Source organism: Helicoverpa armigera, chromosome 1, assembly GCF_030705265.1.
Source record: "Helicoverpa armigera isolate CAAS_96S chromosome 1, ASM3070526v1, whole genome shotgun sequence".
Taxonomy (NCBI): Eukaryota; Metazoa; Arthropoda; class Insecta; order Lepidoptera; family Noctuidae; genus Helicoverpa; species Helicoverpa armigera.
The window spans coordinates 16906864-16933650 of NC_087120.1; the positions used below are offsets into that span (position 1 = coordinate 16906864).

Sequence of the window (26787 nt, forward strand, 5' to 3'; positions counted from 1 at the left end):
TTATCGGTCCGGAAGTCTAAAACTCATAGAATAGGAATTAAGTGTAAACAGTATCAGCCGATCGTGTCTCAAAATATTGCAGTTGACCGTGACGACATTTTTATTACGTTATTCATAGAGTTTATAAAGTCAAAGTCAATCATTTTTTTCATTTAGGCCTTTACGAGCACTTATGAACGTCAAAAATATAGTAAGTTTGATTCTAGTTGTCCATTCCAAAAGCAGCTTCCTATGGAGAAGAACGGGCATGAAACTCCATGGTTACTCTTTTTATAAAAATAATAATGGTATAACAGTTTGTATGTATTGATACATACAGTAACAGCATGCGAAGATCATGTAGAATCGCAAAGACAAATAAGGATAAAATGAAAATTAAAATGCTACATGATATTCACATTTACAAATTGGTTTATATTTTTGGTACAAAGTTACAAACAAACAATCAAAAGATGAATACAATTTTACTTACTGGTGTAATTTTAATTTGTTAATTAATTAGATATTGTCAGTATGTCCTATGGAGCAGGACCAGCATGTTTCCAAGCATTTTTATCTTGAATGTAATCTTTCAATTTATAATATGCTTGCTTACAAAGTGTGACTTTTATATGAGTTTTAAACCGCATGTCATTCAGTTCCAGAATGTTATCTGGAATTTTATTATAACATTTGACACAATAAAGAAATGTAGGTTTATCCAAACATACATGATATTTTCATAAATAAATGGGCAAGGTACGGTCATGATATTGATGTTTTTAAAACAGTAAGAGATTCACGACTACGTAAGTTGTACTTAGCTCTGACAGCACGCTTTTGCAAGATAAATATGCATTCAATGTCAGCATATAAAAACAGCTATCTCTTCACTGTGGAGATCATTAAATAGTAGAAATAGATGTGTAGGAGAGTTCGGTTGCGATCATTTGTCTACGGTATTGTAATACCTACAACAATCAGTTCGGAACCGTCTGTTCGTTGTTGTCTATTGTAAAGCAAGTGAAACATCTTGATATGGGAAACATTTAACTGGCGCGGGACAAATAGAACATTATGTGGGTCTCTATTAGTCTCATTATTATGAAGTGAGGGCCTGTCTTGGTAGTGGCAAATTTTAAAAATCCATATTGCAACAAAAACTGCGCGAATATTCAGATCAGAGCTGGTTTTTGTTCATTGACAAGATTGAATTGGAGGCTAACTAAGCCCGACAAGTGGTAATACTTTGAAATCACGCAGCAGCGGAGGTTCTCGGTAATACTAATTGTCGCTTGCCTGTAGTGGTTGTATTTAAATAAGTCAAATATTACAGTTTCTGTCTGACGCTGGCGGCCCAAAGGTTTCAACGGGTGTAAACACACAAGCCGAGCTAGAAAACATATGTCATGTACCCTGCGTTAAGTGCGGCTCGCGTATATCGTTTCAGCCTAAATGTGTGAAATACAGTCACTAGAGCACTTACCTTATCGGAATCGGTGGTGTTCCCACTGCCGAAAGACGCCAGCGAGTTTCTGTCGAGATTCTCTGTCGTTTCATCGAGTATTGTGTCATCCAAATCCCTGTGAATAAATATCTTATTTTATTGATGCCATGCAACAATGTGAACATTACAATTGAAAACGTAATGTAAGAAGTGTAACAGTACAAATACGTAGGCAGTGGCGCTTACCTGCTGGAGCGCTGCGAGCTGGTGGGACGCACGCGCGCCGGGCTTCGAGGCGGCTGCTGCAGAGCACCGCTGAAGTACGTTTCCTGTTCATACATAGCTGTCATTAGTCAACTATTTCAATCGATTAATTAATTTTGGTAGCCGAATTTAACTGTTAGCTCAGACGACGAAAATACTGAATCAGGAGAATAATAAGACCAAAAATAATATTGAAATGGTACTGTAACCGCTGTAAATGTATACTTGAAGCAGTTGAGAAGGAGTATCGATATCAAAGTAATGTGAAAGTATAAGTTACCTGTATAACTTCTCTGAGCCTCCGCACCCAGGTCTGCTTGACTTCGAGCGAGGGCGCCTTGAGCACGATGCGGCAGTCGCTGGCCATGGGCTCGCGGCCCGTCCACACCGAGAACTTGCACTCGTCGCCCTCGATGTGCTCCGTCACGCCCAGCTCCGACGTCTGTCCAACATTACATTTATTTCATACCTTGTTACAACACCGAAGGGCGGTTTAACTCCTATTCACCAACTTACCATGAACTTGGTCTTGTAAATGTATTTCGCTTTTCCGTGCGAGTCCTTCACTTCTTTGGCGAGCAGCAGGTGCAGGTCGAAGAGGAAGACGCGGCGCTCCCGGCCTTTCTTGATGATCTGGCGCAGGTCCCACACGTGAAAGGAGTCCTGCAGCACCACCTCGCCCAGGCTGTCGGTGGGCACGTCGCACCCCTCCAGCAGAGACAGGTGCATGGCGTCGTTCGCCTTCTTTGGCACTGATAGCATAACTTCGAGGCCGTCCTGGACAATCCCAAAATATGCAAAATGTATAACTAGATCTTATTGATTATTACCTCTCTAGCTTTCTAAGCACACTAACGGCCAGTTTCTTCATTAAAAGTTAAAGTAATGTCTAAAGTAAAAGTAACGGTCAAATTCGTTTTTTCAAGGCTAAAGTGACAGTAAAATTCATAGAAAAATTGAATTTAACCGTTACTTTAACTTTAGAAGTTTAGACATTACTTTGACTTTTACTTTGGCTTTAACTTTTGATGAAGAAACTGGCTGTTAATGAGAATGTCTAACGACACTTCAATATAAAGATGTGTGTATGTTCTATATATTTTTATTTTGTATGTACATATTTTTTTATTTTTGTTTAACTGTATATCTATGTGTCACACGCGTGAATAAATGTATTTTCTTTCTTTCTTAGATGGGAACATTGTAAAGCAAGTTATATAGTTGACAGCTTTGATGGGATAATCCTGGAAAAAACTGTTAATGCGAAAGCTTGTGAGGTTGTGTTTGGGAATGTTTGTTACTCTTCCGCGCACAACTGGATGGAGTGAAGAAACTTAGCGGTAATACACCTTATACAACGAGTAACAATGATGGCCGTGAAGCCGAAACGATGTTAAATGGCACCTTATAAAGAGTCAATTTTTTAAATAATTGTACCGATTTTTGATTTACCGCCAAATAAAATAAGGTAAAATACGCACACGCTACATTTTTACCTAATATGAATTGACCGCCACGAGGAAAATCACAATATTCAAATGAAAATAATTTGCTTAGATGTATCAAATTAAGGTAAGATGAGAAAGTAGATTTGTATCTAACCTAGAGACTGTTCAGGTTCCACAAAAAAGTTTATATTCACAATAAATGAGCAACTTTACATAAATTGTTTAAAATATGTATGTTTAGATGCCAGAATTTTATTACTAAAATGACATAGGTAAATGTGTGTCGACTGTTAAGCTTTTGTGAACGGAAGCAAAACATTTGTAGGTACAAAACTGTTAAAGTATTTATTACCCCTCTGTTGCAATAGTCTATATTTGAATGATATGTCATTTTGCACGGGTTGGCGACGTTTTTGGCTATGATATTGCATTGCATTTTTTAATACTTTTGTAACACATTTTAAACCTACATCAGAATAAATTTAAGGTAGGCTAGTTAGTGCAGGAAATCCGTGTTAGAATTAGTTCCAAATAAATGAATAATGCGAGAAGCCGAAAATCGAAAATCGATCTCAGTGGGGTGTGCACTTGGAGAGGCCTTTGTCCAGCAGTGGACTGCGATAGGCTGATGATGATGATGATGAAATGAATAAGATTCACAGCTTGTCGCCATTTTGCTACGATTGACGTTTAACTGTATAAGTCATAGTTTGACGTGCGTCATTATAATCATCATATTCAGCGAGATGCAAACATTTATAAATACTTTGATTGGAATCAGCTCTTCCAAGGTTTAGACCCGACGCTACACACTCATGTGAGATACAGAAGAGTTTCTGACATCAACAAGTCGCTGAGCACTCACGGATTCATAACATATTACACACATATAACAAAGTGATACATACATCTTTAAGAGCAAGTGGACAGATTCTATTTCCTCTTGAGTTCGTTATGTACCTCAACATGATCGATGTAAGCACTTCCACTCCCGACAAAACCATTACATTTTTAAACGAATAATCAGAAAACATTAGCGCGACGTGCGAAACCGTCTGAAGGAAACCAACTGTGGCACACGAGCGCGCGGGGACTGACTCACCAGGAAAATATTGAACTAAATCTATTGTTAATTACCACTAAGTGAACTAGTTGTTTAATCTCAAACAAATCCAGCGTCCACTGCTTGTCAACACTACTACGAATGTCTGATACAAGGTAATGAGTTGACGCCATTGCCGGACGCGTGCGACGGTTACCTACCAACTTTATCACGACATAATGTAGCCAATCCCGTATCTACAAGGACAATACAAACCAAACTAGTAAACCAATTTCGGAAAACATGCTCGTAGCGTAGCCTTATGTCGCAATTAACTGAAAAGTCCCTGTTGACTCATATCGAACGCATTAACGATGCGAGCGAACAGAATATGCAGCGGACTGCGAAACCCCATTTATTCATACATCATAAGAAGCCCTGAGTACAATGCCAATACTTTATAAAAACACTAATTAATTAGTAATTCTTCAAAGTGTATAAAAAGACTTTGTGGTGCCATGAACGCTTTATAATAGAGCACTCTCTCACTTACGTGACGACGACAGAACTTGTCGATGAAAGCGACTTTAAATTAAAATCGACTAGCTATTCCAATAGTAGATATAACTTAGAAATGAATGCTTAGGAAGAAGTAAGCTGCTTTAAACAGTATGAAACACTGCATTGTCTAAATAACCAGTCCACAATTTCTTACCTGTTAAAGATACTATGATAAGTAAACACAATAGTAAGAGGTTATCAGTTGTGAAGCTAACACTAATCTAGATTGTAGATGAGATAAAATTCTTGCAAGTCCCGCGACCTTAGTTTTTATTATATTTTTTCACGCAAATTGTTTGTAACATATTCGGTCGCTGTCACGTCTGGCGAGAGACTTGAGTTTAAATGCGTCTTTATCTTATCGCTATTCGTAATCTTTAGGCATACACATAACGATTAACTGTTACGTACTTCAAAAATACGTCTCAACAAACGTACTAATGGATTCCCGATGTGAGGTTGTTTATAGCGAAATATGGATGACGAGTGTTGACGCCTAAAGCTGACCCTGAATACATGATATTGTGGCTCATACTGAAGCACTTCACTTACACGTCATGCAGATCGACGATGTCAGTGTCTTGCGAGTTTTGTACTTTGTGTCGACTATAAATTAGCATTACATAAACCCATATTCTATAAGCTGTATTTTATATGCGATAAAGTGTCGGAAATCTGAAATTTTAAACAAATAATTTTACCTATTTATACTTCTTTCGCTATAACATGATACGAAACTGAGTTTGTGTCGATGTTTTTTTTATCTGTCTTTATACAGGTCAATAGTAACTCGTGTACTTTCATTTTAACTAGATGAGATACCACATATATGATGATGGTACCACGAGATGGCATGAATTCGACAACTTTGTAGTTTTCCTTCTAATGGCACGTAAAGAAGTTAATGTGTTTTTGAGTCTTCATTACCTAATTACGCTACTTCCGTTAATGCAAGCAAACAGGATAAACAATTTAATTAAATATACATTTTCCTAGAATGTATTTAGAGCACTAAGCTCAGGTTAGGTACATGTATGCAAATATAGACAGATTAACGGAACAGTTTGTAGTATTTCCTGTATTATTTTAAACCTAGGTATGTAAATATTACTCGAGAGTTTTATAGTATTGGGAAAACAAAATATTTTTCTAAAATTCCTATACCATGTTTTTGAATGTAGCTTAGGAGGGATGGTTAATCACACGTGCATATTTATTTCAGTCAATTTCGACACAACAGAATGTTTACTAAATTATACAATAGAACTTGGCATCAGTCCTGTTTTTATATAAATACAAATCTGCACAGACCAGAGAAAGAACGTAGTGTTATAAATATTGCTTGATACTACATTGCTTATAATAAGAATAATAAAATTGTTCAACGTCTAGAACTACGCTCTATGAATGTGAAATTACAGATGAACTGATTTGTTCAAAACATGTGAGGAGCTACTGTTGCCTAAAGACGTCGGCCATAATGTCCCAAGCATTGCAGTCCTATCTGCACTATGTCATTAGATTATATCGATGAAGCTGATGTCCATGCCAAAAATTTACACAAGTTTAAGGTTCCTTTTAATATCACAAAATTTTGTGTTGTTTTTTTGTCTTTTGTACTTCAGTGAATGATTTTGAACTTTCAATCAATTTGAAACGTCAATTTTTTTTAAACTTTCAAAGCTTCAGAGGACCCTACTAGGTACTTCAGAATATAGTATCAATTTCAGCTTTTCTAAGAAAGTTCTTGATTTGATGGATAAACAGACTGAAAACGAAGTGAGCTTATAAGTACCTACATAATTCCCAGATATAGTCTTATGTTATACAAGCGACTTGTCACTTGTAGAATAAAGAACATATAGACTGACCTTGATCTCGCCCTGCCCCTCGGCGCAGCACGCCTGCAGGTCCTTGAGCAGCAGCTGGTACTTGGTGATGCGCTGCACCGGCTTGATGAGGTACGCGGCCAGCGGGTGCTCCAGCTTCTTCTTACGCTGCACCCTGCGACACAACAAACAGATCAATGAGCCCAGTCACGGCCTGACAACCTAATGACCACCATTATCTCCACTACTTAGTTAATGATTTCGATAACAGAATCTCTAAACAGAATTTGTATTGTTCGTGTGTACAGAGCGATGTCCCTGCATCCATGCTTATAGCACGACTATAATACGTAACAAAAACTAACATTTGCCAGTTCAAAGAACGAATGGCGATGACGGCTGTTACGACGATAAGTGCCTATTGTTCGGAATACGCAAGGCTTCTATGGAGCTATTCTTATAAGGGATGATAAGATTGTAACTGTCGCATGCCATCGTTTCCGGCCATGTAGAATGAAAGTTTCAAGTATTGTCAATAGTGGAAACTACTCAGATTGTCATTAGAAGAAAGATTTATCTTAGATATGGCCGCTCGGGCGTACGACGTGCAAACGAACAGCGGAATGATGTGGCGAGACACTTTTCTAGGAGCGACTATCGGACCTGTAGTCCTATAGATTAGCGCAGTTCACCAAACACTCTTCAACTTATAACTATAATATTGGCGTGTAAGAAAATATTGTTCTTTAGCACTTCATGAGGGACTATTAACCCCTTTTGACTTTGAACGGCGTACAACGAAATACATGTTTATTAATTTCTACACAAAAATAGAGAAAATTTAGAATTGTTTATATGAAATGGTAAGACACCTCGCACGGTTGCGCTCGTTGAATCGATGGAATCATCAGAATCTGGAAGATTCACAGATGCGACAAATGGCACAAGTCGAAGTCGCGGTCGATTGTAGCAGTTGTGCGTACACCATGTATCGGAAGGAAAAGTTACTTGGAATGACTATAATACATAACTACATTATACTTGAATATAGTGCAACACAAAATAATACGACTCACTTGATAAGGGAGCTAAATGTGAACTAGTTTATCGGCGACCACAAATAAACCCGCGATGACTAAGTAGAATGCAACAGCTATCTATTTGTTTGCGTCAGATCGTTCGTACAGACCACTGTTGTACATTACTTTCTAAGTTTCCTTTATAGTTTCATCTTCTTCGTAACAAATAAGTTCAAAGAAGATAACAACTAAATTATTGTGTAAGTAATACAATAATATTGTAAGCGTGAAAGGACTTGTTTGGTGATGCAACAGAAATTGCTGAGGTATGGATAAATCTGGTACGTAAGGAAATGTTAGCCTGGAAATGGGTGAAGTTACTTTTTATCCGGGCAAGTGGAACAGGTCTCTAAGAGCTCTTGCACACTGCTCGTTATTTATAAAGATAGATCCAGGCAAAACTGACCGCCGACCGTGCCTTACATACGGCGAATTTACCGTACATTTACACTGCAAAAAGTATTTATTTGGACATGTCAATTGTAAACAACAGTATTAGTTTAGCCGAACAGCCATTTAGGGTCCACCAATTTGGATATCTAAAGACATCACATGAGATATCGTGAACCTCTGCGGGTTGTTCGAGATACCGCGGCCCTGGTACATAAAAGGCCTATGACGGTACACGACGGTTTTTAGTCAGTAAGAGTCTGACACTCCCTCAGCGGGAGGGGTCATTTGATGATTTTTGACGTCGTTAAAAAAAAATATCGTGATCCTCTCTAATGGAATAAGCGTCTGCAAGTTATGCATATAGCAGTTTGTTACTATTGAGACTATGATCAACTAAAAATGACGGCAGGCCCAAAATGGAGAAGGGTTGCTAGAGACAGAGTACAACGGAAATTGTTAGAGGAGGCCTTTGCTATGAGGCACACTGAACTCAGAGATTTTTTATAACTTAAGAGACAATCATATAACAAGGAAGGAAGCAGTTCAGGATAAGAGGCTTATTATTATACTATTGAGACTGTCATAAAAATATTCCTAGTTGAATTTGTTGTGTATTCCATTAACATGATGACTATTATTCCAGCACTGATAGCTTAGCTATCAACTTAGTCAGAATCGTGAGTTTTTGGGGCTTTTCAAGGTTTCGCGAAGATAACTGTGTAGCCAATTTATTGACTCTGAAAACTCTGGAACGATGAAGTTGTCCACGTTGCAAAAGCAGCAAGCGGAGGAGTCGTTATGACCTTAGCGTAACCTAATTATTGTTTTGGTTTAAACGTATTTCTAATTCTTCTTTGGCGAAATAGTGGCGATATCCATCTTCGTATGATTCTTTAACATTACGATATGTAAACTGTATTTTACACACAATACATTAATTTAAAATTAGTATTGAAATGGAAAGCGCGATTCGAAACATTATTTTTGTCACCAAGTTGTAAGATGTTAACTAATTTAGAAGTCAAGACATATCGATAGAAGATATTAAATAAAACCCGGGGCGCGTTTCTCGCAACCCCCTTTCAAACAGTCGGTATATAGGGTATATCGGTAGGTAAGTAATGTTATTAGGCAGTATGTTGTGTAGGTATGCGAGGCTTGTGCGCACCTGTCGAAGTAGTCGCCAGCGTGCTGCACGACGGCAGCGTTACTGTCGGGCTTGTTGCGGCAGTAGGCGACGTACATGTCGAACTCGCGCGCCCACGTCACGAAGCAGTGCCCCACGTCCTCCGGCATCGTCTCGTACTTGTCCAGCTCGCGTAAGAACACGCGCTCGTGGAACCGGTGGATCTCCTCGATGTTGCCGAAGATTATTTCTTCCTGAACATACAACCCAATACCCCTTGGTTAGACTGGTGTCAGACTTACTGGCTTCTGACTTCCCGTAACGACTGCCAAGGATGTTCAATGACAGCCGGGACCTACAGTTTAACGTGCCATCCGAAACACAGTTATCGGTCTCTAAGACACACAAACTTAGAAAAGTTGCATTCGTACTTGCCCGACCTGGAATGGAACCCGCGCCCTCATACTTGAGAGGTTGGTTCTTTGGCCACTAGGCCACCACGATTAATGATATACATTGAAAGACATGAATGTATGAAGTGAATGCGGCGAGTGTGCTTGGCGTACCTTCCCCTGCAGCGCGTGCGGCACGGCGGCGGGGTCGGTGCGCATCTCGCGCAGGTAGCACGTGATGCACGTCTCCAGGTCCTTCACGTACGCGCGCTCCGTCTGCAGCAGCTCCGCCATTATGAACCTACAACCAGCACGCACTGCTCAACAACTATCATTCACACAGCTCTACAACACATAGCGCAAACTTCCAGGGCACAGCAGCATGCACTGAGGATTGTGTTTTCACATTCACTAAAAGATATCTGTATGAATGCATAGTATTAGGTATATTTGTTTATTGAATTTGTGCGAAGCAAAAAATAATGGCGTGATGCAGACGATAAATAGAAACAAATGTGATGTACTCTTTGCGCCTGGCACTGCGCCGCTTGTCGTCGCCGAGCGCGGCGGGCGGCGGCTCGGCGCGCGGGTCGTGCTCGGCCGACTGCGACGACGCCAGCGACGGCGCCACCCCCGAGTCGCTCTCCGGCTCGCTCTCGCCGCCCTCCATCGACCCGCTGAACTCCGCATATCTAGACATAATAAAAATCAGATATAAATTTTCATACATCTTATTAAATAATCCAAGATGATACATTTGGCAGCAGTTATCGAGTATCGATCCAAACGTTATACCAGTAAAAGTAATGAAAGTACACTAGCGTGTGAGTTGTCACGATGCCAACACGTGCACGCATAGACTGAATCGAGGCAAGCAATGAATGAAATGTGTGTGCGACCTGGCGTCTACGGCGGCGACCCACTCCTTGATCTGCACGGCGTGCGGGTGGCCCTTCTCGACGAGCCCGTCGGCGAGCTGCGCCAGCAGACGCACGCGCTCGCGGGACTCGCGCGCCACGCCGCCCGCCGCCGCCGCCGCCGCCGCGCCGCAGCGCTCCTGCGTCTCCTTGATCCATTCCACGGCCGCGCGCGCCGACCGCTCGAACAGCGCGAACTGCTGGCACTGCTCCAGCCGCTTCTTGCGCACCGTCCAGTGCTCCAGGACCTGCGCCACAGTAACACCACGCTTACACCCTCTTGCGACCACGACTACATTCTATACACTTTGAGTTTACTATGTATGTACCGGTTGTATGACCACCATAAGAAAACTCTTTATCATGTTGCCGGGGCGGGCGCGCTTGAACTAGACACATGAGGCGCGCCGCCGCTCACGTGGCGATAGCATCGCGCGCCATTCAGCGCAGCCTCATTGTTCCACCGAGAGGTACCGCCCAGACACTGACACTGACAATGCCGCGCGCGACTAATAGTAAGTGCGATACATGTGATGTTTTGCATGAACGTTTTCAAGCCACATATTCGGGCTGGTCAGTAAATGTGTAAACAAATAAACAAGTTTGTCCGCCGCGGTGTAAATGTTATTTGTTTAATAATAGCTTTGCGCAAAAATGCCTTTGCCATGAAAACGTCCGATTGATATCTTTGAAAGGCTTCTATTCAGTATTATTTTTACATTTCCTGTGAACAATATAATTATACGAACCTGTTTGTTTCATCGACCTTGCCGGCCAACTACCGTAAATGTGTTATTTTTATCAACTGGAATGGAATGCTAATTCATTAATTTATTTTTATTTTATTTATTTGGAAAAAAAAACTGTGACACATTACATTTTACTTCGTGTGTATAATGTTGTTTTATATAAAATATGTATTAGTTAGTATATACATATTTCAATGTTATAATATTTATGTACAGTAAAATAAATAACTAAAACAAATAAGAAATGATTTTTCTGCGCTTTTCAAAAAGATAATATATGATTTGCCTAGGGCTTATGTGAACCGAAGTCTTGGTACCAAGATGACATCTTACTATTCTGTTCCTAATTTCGTTCACCACTCCACTTTCCACTTTTTTTTATTTGTGGTCAGCGCAGCATGTTTTCTTCTTCCATACTCTTTTCACAAGTAACATTGTTTCTTAACCATGTCGACAAAAGTTCTGTTTCTAATTTTTTCAGGCTAATTTTTATGGGAACAAATATAATGACCACCATAAAATGCTTTGATACCCTAAGTTTTGTATCCAGAAATATCTACTGAACACCAGAAAAATAAAGTCTAAAAATGTAATAGTACGAGCTATTTTAGTCACGACTTCACTTTAAATTGTATTCGACCACCAAATTTAGTAAATGATCACCAACTCTTGACGACCAAATTAATGTATTATTTTTGCCTAAATAAGTCACTGTGATTGCCATAAAATGTAGGCTTATTACCAAATAAAGTATTATGATGCCATATTAAGTTATGTGTCCGGCTTGCAATGCATGCGTGAGTGTCAGTATGCCGAGTGACATTGTATGCCAAGTAAAATTGGGAACAGGGCAGGAGAAAGAAGAAGAAGAATGTGTTTCTCAATACACTCCCTCGAAAACACACTCTTATCGCATTGTTTAGAGGCATGCAATAGACAATTTTCCACCCTAGTGCAGGAAAAGGGTCCCCATAATGTTATTACATTTATTCTATCAGGCCGAACTTATTTTTTTGGAATCAGTTTACTTAAACAGGATAGCAAGATGTAGAAATTTTGATTATCTTTTTATATTAAAACACTGGTATAATTTTGATGGTCATTTACTACTTTTGGTGATCATTTACTACTTTTGGGATAACAATGATTTATTCGGACTCATTTTGCTTAAATAGGATAGCAGAATTTAAAAACTTTGGTTATAATCTTACTTTAAAATGGTGGTTTAATTTTGGTGATCATTTACTATTTTTGGCTTACGAATGATTTATTTTGGAGTAATTTCACTTAATTAGGATAGCAAAGTGTTATAACTTTGGTGATAGTTTTACATTAAAATGCGAGTTTCATTTTGGTGATCATTTACTATTTTTGTCTGCTATTTGTTACTATATCTGGTGATCAGTTAAACATACGCCAATTTTTATCATGTTTCTGTAAAGTGGTTATGTAAATAAAATGTTTAATAACGTTTTTAATGTTATTTTCCTCTCTTTCACTCACAATGCAACAAGACTAATCAATGTTCCTTTTTGTAACCGAAAAACATTTATGAAAAATTGCACAGTGTCATCCTGCCGCTGCGATGGACGTGGAAGACACCACGGGCGTCACGGCCACGAGAGTTTAAAAACCAGGGCTAAGGCCTGCCGGGGCTGTGGGCTTTTTACGAAAGAGTTACCACGGCCCTGGTACATAAAGGACTACGAAGGAACATGCTGACACTCGCGGGAGGGGTCATTTGAAGATCTCATAAAAATAATTATTTAAGAATATGCTTCTATCAAAAATAAACACGATTTAATCCTTAATCATCATCATCCTTCTGCCTTCATTCCAATTTTATTTGGGGTCGGCGCAGCATGTTTTCTTTTTACAAGGGATTTTCTTTTTTTCCTTTTCCTAGCACATGCTTAGATGGCGCTGATCTTGGTACAGTACTACAAGGGGAGGAGTCACATTATGTTATCAACGTCATATAATTTTGAGGTAGTATAACGAAACTTAGGTACTTGTCATCAACAATTTCATAAATCTATTTATATAAAAATGAAACTCGCTTTCCGCTGTCACGATATAACATGAAAACGGCTTGACCGATTTGGCTGAAAATTAGAGGGGAGGAAACTTAGACCCATGAGAAGGTTTTAGGATCGATTAGGTCGAGTTTTTGTCACCATCGGGCTACTGGACGCGGATGAAACCGCGGGCGAAAGCTAGTAGAAAATAAAAAAGGAACATAATGATACAAAACGTATCGAGTATTGAGTAAGTAGTGTCCGTCCGGGGGGTCCCTGCTGTGGCCTAGTGCCACGTGGTCCACTTGGGGATGTTCGTTTGTTGTGTTGGCGTACCTTGTTCTCCTGCGCGAGCAGCGTGTCGAGTATGGCGCGCGTCTGCTCGTGGTGCGCCTTGCTGGCGGCGGCGGTCTGGCCGTGCACCTGCGCCGAGCGCGCCGCGTACTTCAGGAACGTCTCGGCGGTGCGCCGCGCCAACGTGCACGCCTTCAGGAATGCCTCCTTCTGCTCGCCGTGCTTCACTATTAGGGCGGCCACCTGGATGCATTTTAATATGTTATTGAAATGAATGTAAGGAATTAAAAAACGCTTTGTTCCTCGTGATTATTTCAACTTCAACATAAAGTAAATAAAAGCACTAAGTCCACCTGAGCGGCCTTGTCGACGGCGAGCTGCAGCGCCTGGTCATCGGGCGGCGCGGCGGAGGAGCCGCACCAGTCCTCGTCGCGGCGGTACTCGCGCTCCAGCGAATCCAGCACCGAGCACACCTGCTCTGCCGTCTTGTAGAAGTTCAGCGATGCCGTCACCAGCTTGTGCCGCTCCTCCGCGCACGTCACCAGCCGCTGCCACCGCTCCGTCACCTCCTCAGATATTTCACTGCAATCGTCACACCAAGAGGCATGAGGTCAATCAAGTGCACATTGAATAGTTTAGTGAGTATAGGAGAGCAACTGACCGGATGGTATGCGGGTCGTAGTGGTTGGCGGCGCGCAGAGCGTCGGCGCGGTACTTGACCTGCACGGCGCTGGCGTGCGTCTTCTCCACGGCCACTTGGAACTGGTCGTGCTCGCGCTTCAGCTGCTCCGCCTCGGACAACGTGCCCGGGATCGAGAACGACGCCGCCAACATCGCCTCGCCGTTGCGGATCCAACTCACTACCTGAGCCGCGTCTTTTTGAAATTGACCTGAAGTCAACACAAACTATTATATATCGATAAAACCGTTGGACGTCCTGCGCAGACGCAACGTATTAATATTTTTTACTCGTGCGAAGAAAATTACACAACCAACTGTTCAACATAAAGTAACCCTACGTTTTGTGTACAATAATGATTGATTTCCTTGTTGTCACAACTGAACTAGTAATATAAAATAGCTTTGTTAGTATTTATAGAACGTAATTATTACTATTAAAACCAAGTTCGAATTATTATTAACGTGAGTTACTTAGTGATTAAATTATATTACGATGCATTGGTATATTTAGCCAGTCTAACCAAGGGGTATCGCCGTATCGGGTTGCCCGGGTAACTGGGTTGAGGAGGTCAGACAGGCAGTCGCTCCTTGAGGCACACTGGTACTCAACTGAATCCGGTTAGACTGAAAGCCGACCCCAACATAGTTGGGAAAAGGCTCGGGAGATGATGATGATGCTAGGGTTGTTTAGGTCGGTCCTGCGTATGATCTCTCTCCGGTCGTGTCGGATTGCGGTCCCATCGGGCTATGAGAATAAAGAAATAGTGAGTGCACCTGTGTCTGCGCAAATGCTTGTGCACTATAATATGTCGTGCGCAGTTGGCTAATCTCCTTACATGAGAAAAGCCAACGTAACCGATAATCGGCTAGGAGGACATCATCATATGTAATGTATAAAGTAGTAGTTACCGAGCTGCACGCACTGCTCGAAGCGCGCGCGGCGCTCCTCGGCGAGCTCCTCGAGGTCGAGCTGGCGGTCGTGCAGGAACTCGAGCAGCAGCTGCACCCGCGCGTGCGCGTCCAGCGGCGCCGCGTCCGCACCCTCCGCGCCGCCCGCCATCACGTCCGCCGCGTCCGCGATGTTGGCCGCCAGCTCCTGTCCTTGTTGCACCACCTGCACACGCATGCTAAACTACTAACCGAACATCGTTGCTATCACCAAACTCACTTATAAATCTATATGTGCTATTCAGCATTGATCGCTTTTTCACACCCATCATTACACTAGTCAACAGCATTTTCGTATCCAAGGTGAAACATAAAAATTTTTGCAGATTATCTATCACAGAATCGAAGTCTAGAACACCGGACTGCTCTAGCACGTCTAGTTTTGGAGAAAACCCAATCTGAAAATACCTAAAAACGCTTTTTTAACGATATTTAAAGCCATTTTTCTACAGACACTATTTTTTTTCGTATTTTCTAACTAAAGAATCATTTAGTACTGCTCTTCTCAATGCAAATCCAGTTACTTTACATCATTACGAGTTTTCTTTCATAGTAGACATAGTCGGGAAAAGGCTTTGGAGATGGATACGATGCATTATTAACGTGTCATGAACAGATGAAAACCATCCGGAGCAGTCCGATTGTAGAAATAGTTTGAGTGATAAATGGCATTAGGGTGTGAGGGTACCTGGAAGGTGGCATGTTGCATCCTGGCGACGCTCTCGTTGTGCGCGGCCAGCGCCTGCTCAGCCTGCTGCGGGTCGCGCGGGGGCTCCGTGCGCTGCAGCTCGTCGCCCCACAGCTCCAGCCGAGACGACACCTGCCCACATAAGCTCACGTCACTCCAACGACATCACACTAACATACACTACGCCCATTGGGTTGCACCATCTGTTGCGTTACGTCACGACTGCTCAACAGCATCAAGTGCAGAGCGCACTATGGCCGAGTTAGCGCACTTATCTAAATATTTTATTTGTAAGCTCCGGCTCTCTCAAAGTCAAAAACATATGGAGGCTAGTTTTTAGCACTTCTTGGCGTCAAAATAACAAAAGGACAGCACTCCCAAAACATTTTACGGCTGAAAATAAGAAGCGGTGAAGAATAAACTTCTCAGCAAGACATCTGTCTGCTATAATGTAATTATAATTTAACAACCAGGTTTACAATACAATATCATTTTAAAATCCCTAGCACTAGGTGTAAAACTTCATTTGCTAGAAGATCACAGAAGTTTATGTTTCCATACCTGTACAATAAAATTGCAAATAAATACAGTCATGGACACATAATTAAAGACACTGTTGGAATCTTAAATTGCTGCCCCATTTCATCTGTATTTCTTTTTTCTGATTGCTACTGGAACTTTATTTTCTATTTTAAAATATTTAAGAGGGCATTGTGAAATATTAAAACTAAAGACTATCTTCAGTGATCCTTCGCGACAAGTTTTTTTTGCTTTATCCGAATCTCGAGCGGTATGAACCATAACGTGGCCTGGCCATATAATTAAAGACACTCCATTTGCTCAGAGGAAGAAATGCAAATTATTAATATTATTGATGGTACTTTTCTATAACAACATTCCCTACACTGCAACTAAGCATACTCATGAGTACTAATATTTGGTTTATTTCCTTTTACCTCAATGACAGCACGACATCCCTAAGCGTGCAAGCGGTCAGTTTTGTTTTAAGTCGCTACGGGAATTTTCTTCCATGCTTCATAAAAATCTGTGTAAAATTGATCAATGTTTCATGTATGACTTATCGCCATTGTGTTTTCTGGCCGATCACCAGTTTTTTTTCTATTAAATTTGCGATGGGCCAAACCAAAACCGTCATAAGTTGCTCGATCAAAGAGGCCTTTTTACTACTCTTACAGTGTTTTTCAGAACTTTTCTAATTTGGAAAGCGCTAAGGACCGGTAAATTATGCTTAGCATATAACAAAATGCTATTTATAAAATATTATAGTACTTGAATTCGCCTATTTTTAATAATATCTTTCTAAAAGATCACCACACCAAGTAGTGGAGAGAAGCCCCACACTATTACTTTTTCGCCTCCTATGTTTGAGAACTTTCTTAGTGTATTTTGGTTCCATCTCATGTTTTGGAGGCGACTAATTTCGATACATTATTTTAGAATTATTCGTATCCCTTTGTTTAATGAGAAAAAAAAGTACATTTTTGAACACTTGTTAACTGCACCTTTCACATTTGATAGAAACAGCCAACTACAGTATGGACACGCGGTGCTTTTCCAAAAGTAACATCTTCCGATACCCATGCCTTACAGCTTTTCCCGACCCGGCTGTAGTCTAAAAGTTCTGCAGACACAATTGTCGTCCTTTTAGCATCAGATGACTCCCAAAAAAACCAGTACGGAATCATGTAAATGGTTCACTATTTGCCTATAGCACCGCCTTAAAGTCTGTTTGCGGACAAGTTTTCCTTGGGGTCGGTTTTGAGTTGTTCTCAAGCCATGCCTTTTTTAGTGCCATTGATCTTTAATATCTTTAATAATAAATTTATTACCATGTCCTTACTACAGATCAAGTGGTATGAATAAATCCGTATGTCAAAATATAATATTAAAAAGCCTAAAACATTTTACCAGAATTTTTGTTCTAGTCTTATTGATAGGACTAAAATGAAAATTTTTAATGAAATAAACCTAAATTATTACCTAATTCGAGTTTTCATGAGTATTTTACTCACTTCTAAAAAAAAGTATGGCAACTATTTGTATCTTTCGTTTTTTTTTCTTAACTGGGCTTTAACTGTCTTTAATTAGCTGACCAGCCAAGTATCAGCTACAAAAGTTAGTGTTCATTTCCCATAGAGCTTTATATCTAAAGTATTAAAGAAAGAAAATATTTTTTGTCCTTAATTTAAAGAACACAATGTAATGTTTGTTTTAATAATTATTACACTACAGTTTATACCATGCTTAAGCTCATGTCAGTACCATAACTATTTATTTCTCTTCGAGTCGGGGGGTGTCTTTAATTATGTGTCCATGACACACGGCAGTGTGTCCGCCAAGTTCGATAATTATTACACTACAGTTTATACCATGCTTAAGCTCATGTCAGTACCATAACTATTTATTTCTCTTCGAGTCGGGGGGTGTCTTTAATTATGTGTCCATGACTGTATCAGCTACAGCATAATACGACTCGTGAAGCCAAAGTCAAAGATAGGAAATTAATCGCCAGCATGAACTATTATCAATTGGAACAATTGCTACGCACAATTTGCTAAAGAATAAGCTAACTACATTATTTACAACAAATTTATCATACACAACACACATAACACTCTCTCAAACAGTTATTCACATATTTCAAACACATACACATCCAATTCACTCTCACTTCACTTTTTTAGAATCAAATGTAGATTTAATTTATTTTACTAGTATTAGTGTAAACGTCTTTGTTTGTAAGCCACGATTCAGGCTCTGCCTAGTGTGGTTTCACTGTTATTTTTGTAACTTGTAAATTGAGGTACTAATAAAGATTTATTTATTTATTTATATTGATTTTGACTTGATTACATTTAGGTCCGTAGGTTTGGTTTTTTGAAATAAGTACGTATATTTATAGAAAGCACAAAACAAAAATACTATACTCCTTATAAGATCAGGAACATTTTACTACTAAGGAGAGCCTTTGGAAGGTTTATAACCTTTCGATTACTTACGTTTTTGTTTTAATTTGTGTGTTCATTGTCTTCGCATATATGTATGTATGATGTAAGCAGCAGTGATTCCATTGTCTACGGGTGCGAATATTTATTGTATAGATACACAGTATGCTGAATTCCAACGGCAGCTGTCAAAAATATTACGCACGTAAACATTGGAAACAAATCTGTAACCTTAAAGTGGCTCAGCGCAGTATTAATGAGCAGACTCCGAGTCACTGTGTTAGGGCATTATGGGCATTGGCATATATGAGCCTATAATACAGTCAGCTAAATGCTTTCAGGTGGACTTGTTCTTGCAGCACTATGCTCAACTTCTTATCGTAGGTATCTGATGGTCACCGAGGAGCCCTAAAAGCTGATGTTCATCAGCGCCCCGATTGAGCACCGCGGTGCGCGCTTGGCACACTATGCTATATCTACAACGGTGTAGGTATACTTATAAGCAAAATAGTTCACATACTCGAGGTCTTCTAAATAAGAAAGATACCACTGTCACACATAACATAGGTAATATTAATAAAGGCAAACATAATTGAATTACGGTCTTAGTTGGACGGTAATTAGTATAGCATTCAAGTAGGTGAGGGTCGGGCAGTTAGCTGCGCCGGCCACTAGGTCTCCCGGGTCTCGGGCGGTCGAGCGACCAGCCTACGCAGACCCACCCTCCCGATCCGTCACGAGCAATACACATGATTACAAAACTAGCTACTACAAATACAATCGATAACATGCGTACATACTGAAACCCTCTCATCACGTCCACAATTTACATATTATGTACTCAGTTTCCAATTGAACTAAGTGAAAACATAGTTTTAACTTGAAAGGTTATCGGTAACCTAACATAGAGAGCTTGAGGTCAAAAAGTTTCTAAGAATTTCCGTCACAATAAAGCCAAGGGGTTTGGGTGTTTCTAGTACCTAAGTTGATGCATTCTTCATAGTTAGATGATGTTTTTAAACATATTTACGACATTTATTATAAAGAGTGACACAGGGGTCAAACGCGAGCCCATATTTAATAAAAAAAGAGTTATCGAGACGGCACGCATTGTCCGGTTTTTCTCTATGGAGCCCGGTCAGGACCGCCGGTAGCTTGGACCAAGTTTCCGATGCCGGTGAGACACACACATTCGGGTACCTATACGATTTTTTTTATTAATCAATATTGCAATATGTAACTTCATATACAAAAGGATAATAAAATTACCTCTAAAGCGTCTCTCTCAAAGTGCCTGAGCTGCAGAGTGAGTTCGAGCCTCCTCTCGCGGTCAGACCACAGCTCCTCGAGGGCTCCGCGCGTGCCTCGCAGCCGCTCCAGCGTGGTCTCCACGGCGGCAGTGCTGGCCGCATCCGAGTCTCCTGATGATCTGCACAACATACCACAATGTTCAGTATAATACTCAGAAAACACCGGTCATCATAACACCTCTTAAACAATTACACTGTATAAATAATCAGTTTATTCATAATTTTAATCGCCAATTCGCCTCTAAAGAAAAACGAGAAAGTTCCCATATTTTACATTACATATGAGTACAATTCAATATATGTAGAATGCACATACATACAAAATTAATAAGCGGTCAGAAGTAACATAGTTTTGGTTGTTTTTGTGGATTGATTTCATGGTGATAAGCGAGAAAGTTCTTAAATAGACCAGCTTGGATCTACTAAGTAAAGAAGGTATAATAAGACGAATGAGTTAACCGTGGAGTTTTGAGAACGAAGCACACGGTAGGATTAACGCACTGTCGTAAGTAGGTACCAAATTACACAATAACCGGTCAATTTATAACAATCTCATTGTAACAATACTGTAATTGAAAATCTCGATTGTTCATATGAGACTTCATACTCATAATACGGATAAGAAAGCATTTTCTTGGCTGTTACCCTTAAATTACTTAAGCATTTAGCCATGTTAACGGCTTTTGTAAACGGAATAGGGCATGCTGAGTACGCATACTTAATTACCTAATATGAAGATAACATTATCAGACTATTGGACAGCAAACCCCTAGTTTATATTTATTCATCATCATTCATTATCATCCATCAGTTATTCGTCCGTATCAAATACCTTAATTAGAGCTAAAATATAATAACAGTAAAAGTTGCATCAATCAACAGAACGAAAAACTACAAAAAAAAATGCGGAATTTTCTTTCATAGTGAAAATTTAGACATAAAGTAGAATATTTATGCGACGTTTGATAAATTATCATTTCCGTATCGTGCAAACAAAGTTGCAATTTGTTGAGAGCTCGTTCGCGATTATAGACAGCGTTAATTGGAAGACGGAATATCATGTTCATTTCGTAATGCTTGCAAAATGTAAATGCATTTCAGAAATTCCTAATGATGTTCTCTGCTCCATCGAGCACCAGCGCGTAATGCCGAACTAGAAGGTAATGTTATTTTTCCTTTGTTTACCTTTACTATGTTTATTAGCACTTATATTTGTTTAAAGCAACTATGTATCGTGCAAAAAACTACCCAATACGCAGCTGATAATGTAGTTTCGACGACTCTAATGTATTTAACTTCGGAGCGCTCCTCTGCTTAGTCAGAGAACCCTCAAAATTAGGTACTCACATCAGTTTAAAAAAAGTGCAACTGTATACTTAGTGATCAGTATCAAAATCATTATAGAGTAAAATTTTCATAAGCCGCTTTACACTTGACTTACTACTTTCGAAGATTAGCCCAACGTACGGTCTTCTGAACCGATTTTGAAAATTCTTTTTCTAATAGAAAATTACATTATATAACTATGTGTGACTGTGCTAGGCCCTACAGGAAGTGCCCCCGGAACGCAGATGAAATCTATTTAAAAACTCCACTTCACTGAGCTCAGCACAGGTAAAACCGGAAAATAACGAGATCCGTAAGTTTATCAATTTTACTAGGAAGTTTATACACTTTCGTAAGATTCTAAACGGGAGATAAATTGTAATATTTTACGTCCATATTTTCGTAAATTTATCAATTTCCGACGCCATGCGGTAAATTTATAAACTAACGAATATATTCGTAATTCTATTCGTAAGATTTTATATGGTTCGACCAATCACATAAACTTTAAAATATACGACTTTTGAAATACGTAAAATAATACACTGCTCTCTGATTGGTCAATGTCCATAGTGGCAATGCTTGTGTCCATAGACTTTGGAATAATCAGACTTGACAAACTATAAATTGGAAGCAACAATGCCTGGTTCCTCTCTGGCACGGATGTAGTGAGTTGAGTTTTTTATTATCAGTTTCAATAAGCTATTTAACAGTTACTTATAAAACACACTAATGAACAAAAGAATTATGGCGGACGAAAAAGCCGATCAATTTTATAGGCAGTTAATTTTTTAGATCGGTGACATATGTATATATACACTCTTTTGCAAAAAACGGGCAGCATTACGAAGAATCTTGGTTTAATCGTCTATTTGTTTTATTAACTGGTGTGTATGCTACTAACATCAAAAAGGATAGCCGAATCTATCGAAGGTTCCGAGGAAGGCTATGCGACACCTCGCAGTGTAATACGACGCCGACATACTAGCCGTTTTCCTGCGGTTTTACCCGCGTCCCGTGGTAATTACTGCCCGTACCGGGATAAAATATAGCCTAAGCTACTCGTGGATAATGGAGCTTTCGACTGGTGAAAGAATTTTTTAAAACGGTCCCGTAGTTTTTAAGCCTATTCATTACAACCAAACAAACAAACAAAGTTTTCCTCTTTATAATATGTCCAGAATTAATTTTATTTTTACTTTTTTGTAATAAAAACTATCCTTTGTCCTTTCTCAAGTTCCAAACTATGTTTGTACCAAATTTCACACAAATCGGTTCAGTAGTTTAGGCGCGAAGTAAAGACAGACAGACAGAGTTACTTTCACATTTATATTTGTCGGAGATAGTCATTAGTACGGACACTAAACGAGACGCAAACGCGCCATCTGGTGGCATTTCCGGTGAAACAACATTTTGGCGCGCTTGGCAGAGTCGTGGTGGTCAGCGTGGCGTCGACGGAGCTCAGTCTTCGTTGAGTCGTCGTGTTGCAAACATCTCGAAACTGCCCTACGTCACGTCTAGTGTACCTAGTGTTATTGCCTAGTGTTGTAGTACCGTTGTAGATCCATATTGTAAAGTGTGTAAAGTGTCTTTTGAAATTAAAGTGTAAAGGTTCTTTTACCCTAACAGACAGACATGTGTTGCTGGGGAGTTTGTTCCGCCATTTCTTCTCCCCAGCCAAAACACATAGGAAGTGGCGAAGGGCGGGCGTTTTGGGGGCTGTCTTTTGTTCTGACTAATTTGAATAAACGTTTTTGAGTTAAGAGTTCTTTTGAGTTATCTCGTACGTCTTTGTACGATTACCCTAACTGATGTCGGACAGTAGTGCCATCCTGATGTTTCGTTGCCCTAACCGACATATTAGTTATCCCACCCAAAACAAAAGTGTGAAAGACTGCCAAGCCCGATAATATGGGAATGCTTCGCCTATAAAGTGAGATCTGAATAAGTACCAAGTTCTATACACATACATGTTTTTTTGGTATTTTCAAAGTCAAATAGCAGTCTGGGGCTTAATTGTAGACAATTCTTGTAATAGTAAAAAATCTTCAGGGCATTGTTCTCTACAAGAATCTACATTTTTTTTCTTCTGGCCGGCACTTTCATTTTTGGGTACAAAATGTTCGAGACTTGAATGATCTCCTTTTCATCCAAGATAACTCCCAGATACTTTACTGTTCTTGATTTATCCATAATTACACATGAACAAGGCACATTGCCGCTGGATGAGTTACACTCATGATATCTTACGTCTATTATTTTAGGTTTGAGCTTAGAGAAACTAAACTGAACTAGAGTAGATTTCGTAATGTTAAGGGTGAACAGGTTAGCTCTGAGCCGCTGGCTCACCCTGAACAGTCCTATCGCAGCGTTTTGTCTGACCTCATCCCAAGTGTCTTATGATGTCCAAAGTGACGGTGAGGTGGACAGGGACGTTACGCATCGGATCAATTCTGGATGGATGAAGTTGCGACAGGTCACTAGCACTATCTGTGACCCACGGATGCCCCTCAAACTGAAGGGCAAAATTTACAAATCTATACATATAATAAAATGATAGGAAAGTCAAAACTGTACATTGAATATTTAAAAAAAAAAATACTTGGGGGGTGATCCATAATCGATTCTGAACTCAAATATGTAATTTTTAGAATTTTTGTCTGTATGTCTGTATGTTTGTCCCGGATAAACTCAAAAAGTACTGCATGGATTTAAATCAAATTTTGCATGACTATTACCTGGAGGCCGGTTCAACACATAGGCTATATATTATCACGCTATCACCTACGGGGGTTGAGCAATGAATAATTAAATAAACAAAATTGGAAATTCTATATTGCTCACGCAGACGAAGTCGCGGGCAACAGCTAGTTCGTAATAAGACCTGTCGTCCTGTATGGATCAGAGTGATAGGCATTGAAAAAGAAGGATGAGAAAAGAGTGCATGTAGCAGAGATGAGAATGTTGAGATGGATGTGTGACCCCACACATCCATCTCAACCCCTACCAGAATGGACAAAGTGAGGAATGATTAAATCAGAGGAAGCCTGAAAGTAGCGCCAGTCACAGAAAAAATGCATGTGATGAGACGGTGTGAAACGCATGCTACAAAGAGTGTGCTAAGTATGAATGTGGAAGGATGGAGAGGCAGAGGTAGACCGAGGAAAAGATGGATTGATTGCCTGAAAGCGGACATGAAGCAGAAGGGAGTGGATGTAAGTATGACGTCTGACAGAGAGGAATGTAAGAAAAAGACATGTTGCGCCGACCCCAAATGACTTGGGAACAGGGCAGGAAGATGATGATGATGATGAAAAATACTTATGATTGATGGCAATGTTATTTTCTTTTTTGTTTTGTAAAGATTGTTCAAAATATCAAAGTCTGATATGAGACTAGTTGTGACCGGTACTACTAACTTTAAATTGGTTTCATCACAGCCGAAGGTACTGATACTTTTCTAAATCGCGTACAACAACCAAACAATACACAAAAATACTGACACTGTTAACATTGCTATGAATCATCAGTATAGTATAGATAGACCATTTAGTACTTACAGGTGAAAATTTTAGCAAACGTACTAGCTTTTCAAAATGTTCTGATGTAGAGAGGTACAGTAATCACTTATTAGAATCGCATTATTAGTTTTCTGAAATACATATAGTTTTCAAAACGCCTCCGAACTTTGTACTAGGAATTACTCCAGAACAAGGTTTAACCAGTTTCTTAGCCATTCTCTAAAATTCCAATTCAGAAAAACACTTACGTGTACTTGGGTCATTCTTTTGATGCTAGTAACATACTCCAGCCATTAGTACCTTTTTAAATACACATAGTCGTTAAAATCAAGATTTCGCATTTGCCCCCTTTTTTGCAACAGATACTTTGTGGTAAAACAACTGACACTTTAAGGTGCACTGCTTTGAACAAATAAGTATGAAGAAACCATACCTCCATCGTAAACACTGTACCGGTGATTTATGCCTGTGAGAGCGCCGATGATATTTGAGCATTTTGCACAAAAATGTTCATTTCCCCGGCGCACTCAGATACGATAAACTAACCGTCGCTAATCGTTGTACGAATCACTGCACTCACACTGCGAATACTAATTGCCAGCATTTACAGCAACAGTTATATTTAAAGCACGTAAGAAGGTTGTTATGGGCTGCAATTACTTGAGCATAGTTATTAAAGCCAGACGGTGGCCCACAATGCGCGTGCGCCTACTGTTATGTTACGCTTGGATAGTACACTTGTTACAACGATCTGCTTCTCCAGGACGTTATCACACAATTGATTCAATAGGCGCGATTCAATTCCGCGCTCTCTATAAATATGCTTGCTGTTTATAAATATATTACGTAATAACGGAGAATAAAATTCTTTACACGATTATAATGGCAGCATTGTGGAAATTAGAAATAATGTGTAAACACGAACGGAATGTGAGAGAAGCACCTCAGGCCCGAGTTAATTACAAATTATGTTCAACCACGCCTCCGTAGGGAATATAAAACACATGCAAAACTAACGAGATGCACTTTGTATACATAAATCAAACTTGCAGGTATTGTCCGCAGAGACTAAACTACCTATTCAATTAATGTGTAGGTATATGTAATACTAGCAATAAAAATCATACGCTTTTTAATTATGCCTCTGTATTGTAGTACACACATATTTTACGTCAAAAACACGCAAACCGCAGTAAACGACACTCAAGCGTTCCAAACTACACGGTAGTAATGCTTCAAACTAAAACTGATATCAAGCGAACTCAACGTAAGGTTCATCAACTAATAGACACATTTTTGTAAGAGCTAAAGGTATTGGAATTAGCAACCTTTATCTGTAATGATTTATTGAGTAGATCTGTAGGTACAGGGACGACTGTTGAGCAAGGCGCGCAGTAACATCCCGTCATTGTGTTGGAGCGCCGTCCGCCGTCCAACTAGGCTACGACAGATTACCTTAATTTTAATCATTAGCGTATTTGCAAGGCTGCGTGACAGACTTTGCAATCAAGCGGTCGCTGCAACGGTACCAGTTTTACAATGTTAACATCTTAGTAGGCACAGTTTAAGCGCTGACATTCGCCACAATATTTACATAAAACAGCTAGATTATGTCATTACTTCGCTTTACATTACAACTACTTCACTCTATCTTCATTTTATTAAGAACCTTTACGGTTGCCCGCCCACGTTCGATGATCGGAGACCATTTTTTTTGTAGGAGAAAAACAGAACACACTAAGAGCAACTAGTGCAACGCACACGTCTTACAAAATAAACTGTCAGATAATTCTAGTTAGGACGTCTTAC

At 39.8% G+C, this 26787-nt stretch overlaps 1 protein-coding gene across 4 annotated transcripts in view; it reads right to left on the minus strand.

Moving 5' to 3' along the window:
• The window catches only part of LOC110372439 (kalirin), a 140651-nt gene that overhangs the window by 74162 nt on the left and 39702 nt on the right, over window positions 1–26787 (minus strand). For all 4 annotated transcript variants that reach the window (XM_049837210.2, XM_049837207.2, XM_049837203.2 and 1 more), the window contains exons 15-29: window positions 20091–20250; window positions 15856–15987; window positions 15129–15333; window positions 14200–14428; window positions 13892–14120; window positions 13581–13781; window positions 10460–10725; window positions 10085–10252; window positions 9735–9861; window positions 9211–9422; window positions 6613–6745; window positions 2207–2467; window positions 1971–2132; window positions 1673–1755; window positions 1466–1562 (exon numbers count right to left, since the gene is read on the minus strand). In XM_049837210.2, the coding sequence (XP_049693167.2) occupies window positions 1466–1562; window positions 1673–1755; window positions 1971–2132; window positions 2207–2467; window positions 6613–6745; window positions 9211–9422; window positions 9735–9861; window positions 10085–10252; window positions 10460–10725; window positions 13581–13781; window positions 13892–14120; window positions 14200–14428; window positions 15129–15333; window positions 15856–15987; window positions 20091–20250 (2665 nt within the window). The remainder of the gene's footprint in view (window positions 1–1465; window positions 1563–1672; window positions 1756–1970; window positions 2133–2206; window positions 2468–6612; window positions 6746–9210; window positions 9423–9734; window positions 9862–10084; window positions 10253–10459; window positions 10726–13580; window positions 13782–13891; window positions 14121–14199; window positions 14429–15128; window positions 15334–15855; window positions 15988–20090; window positions 20251–26787) is intronic.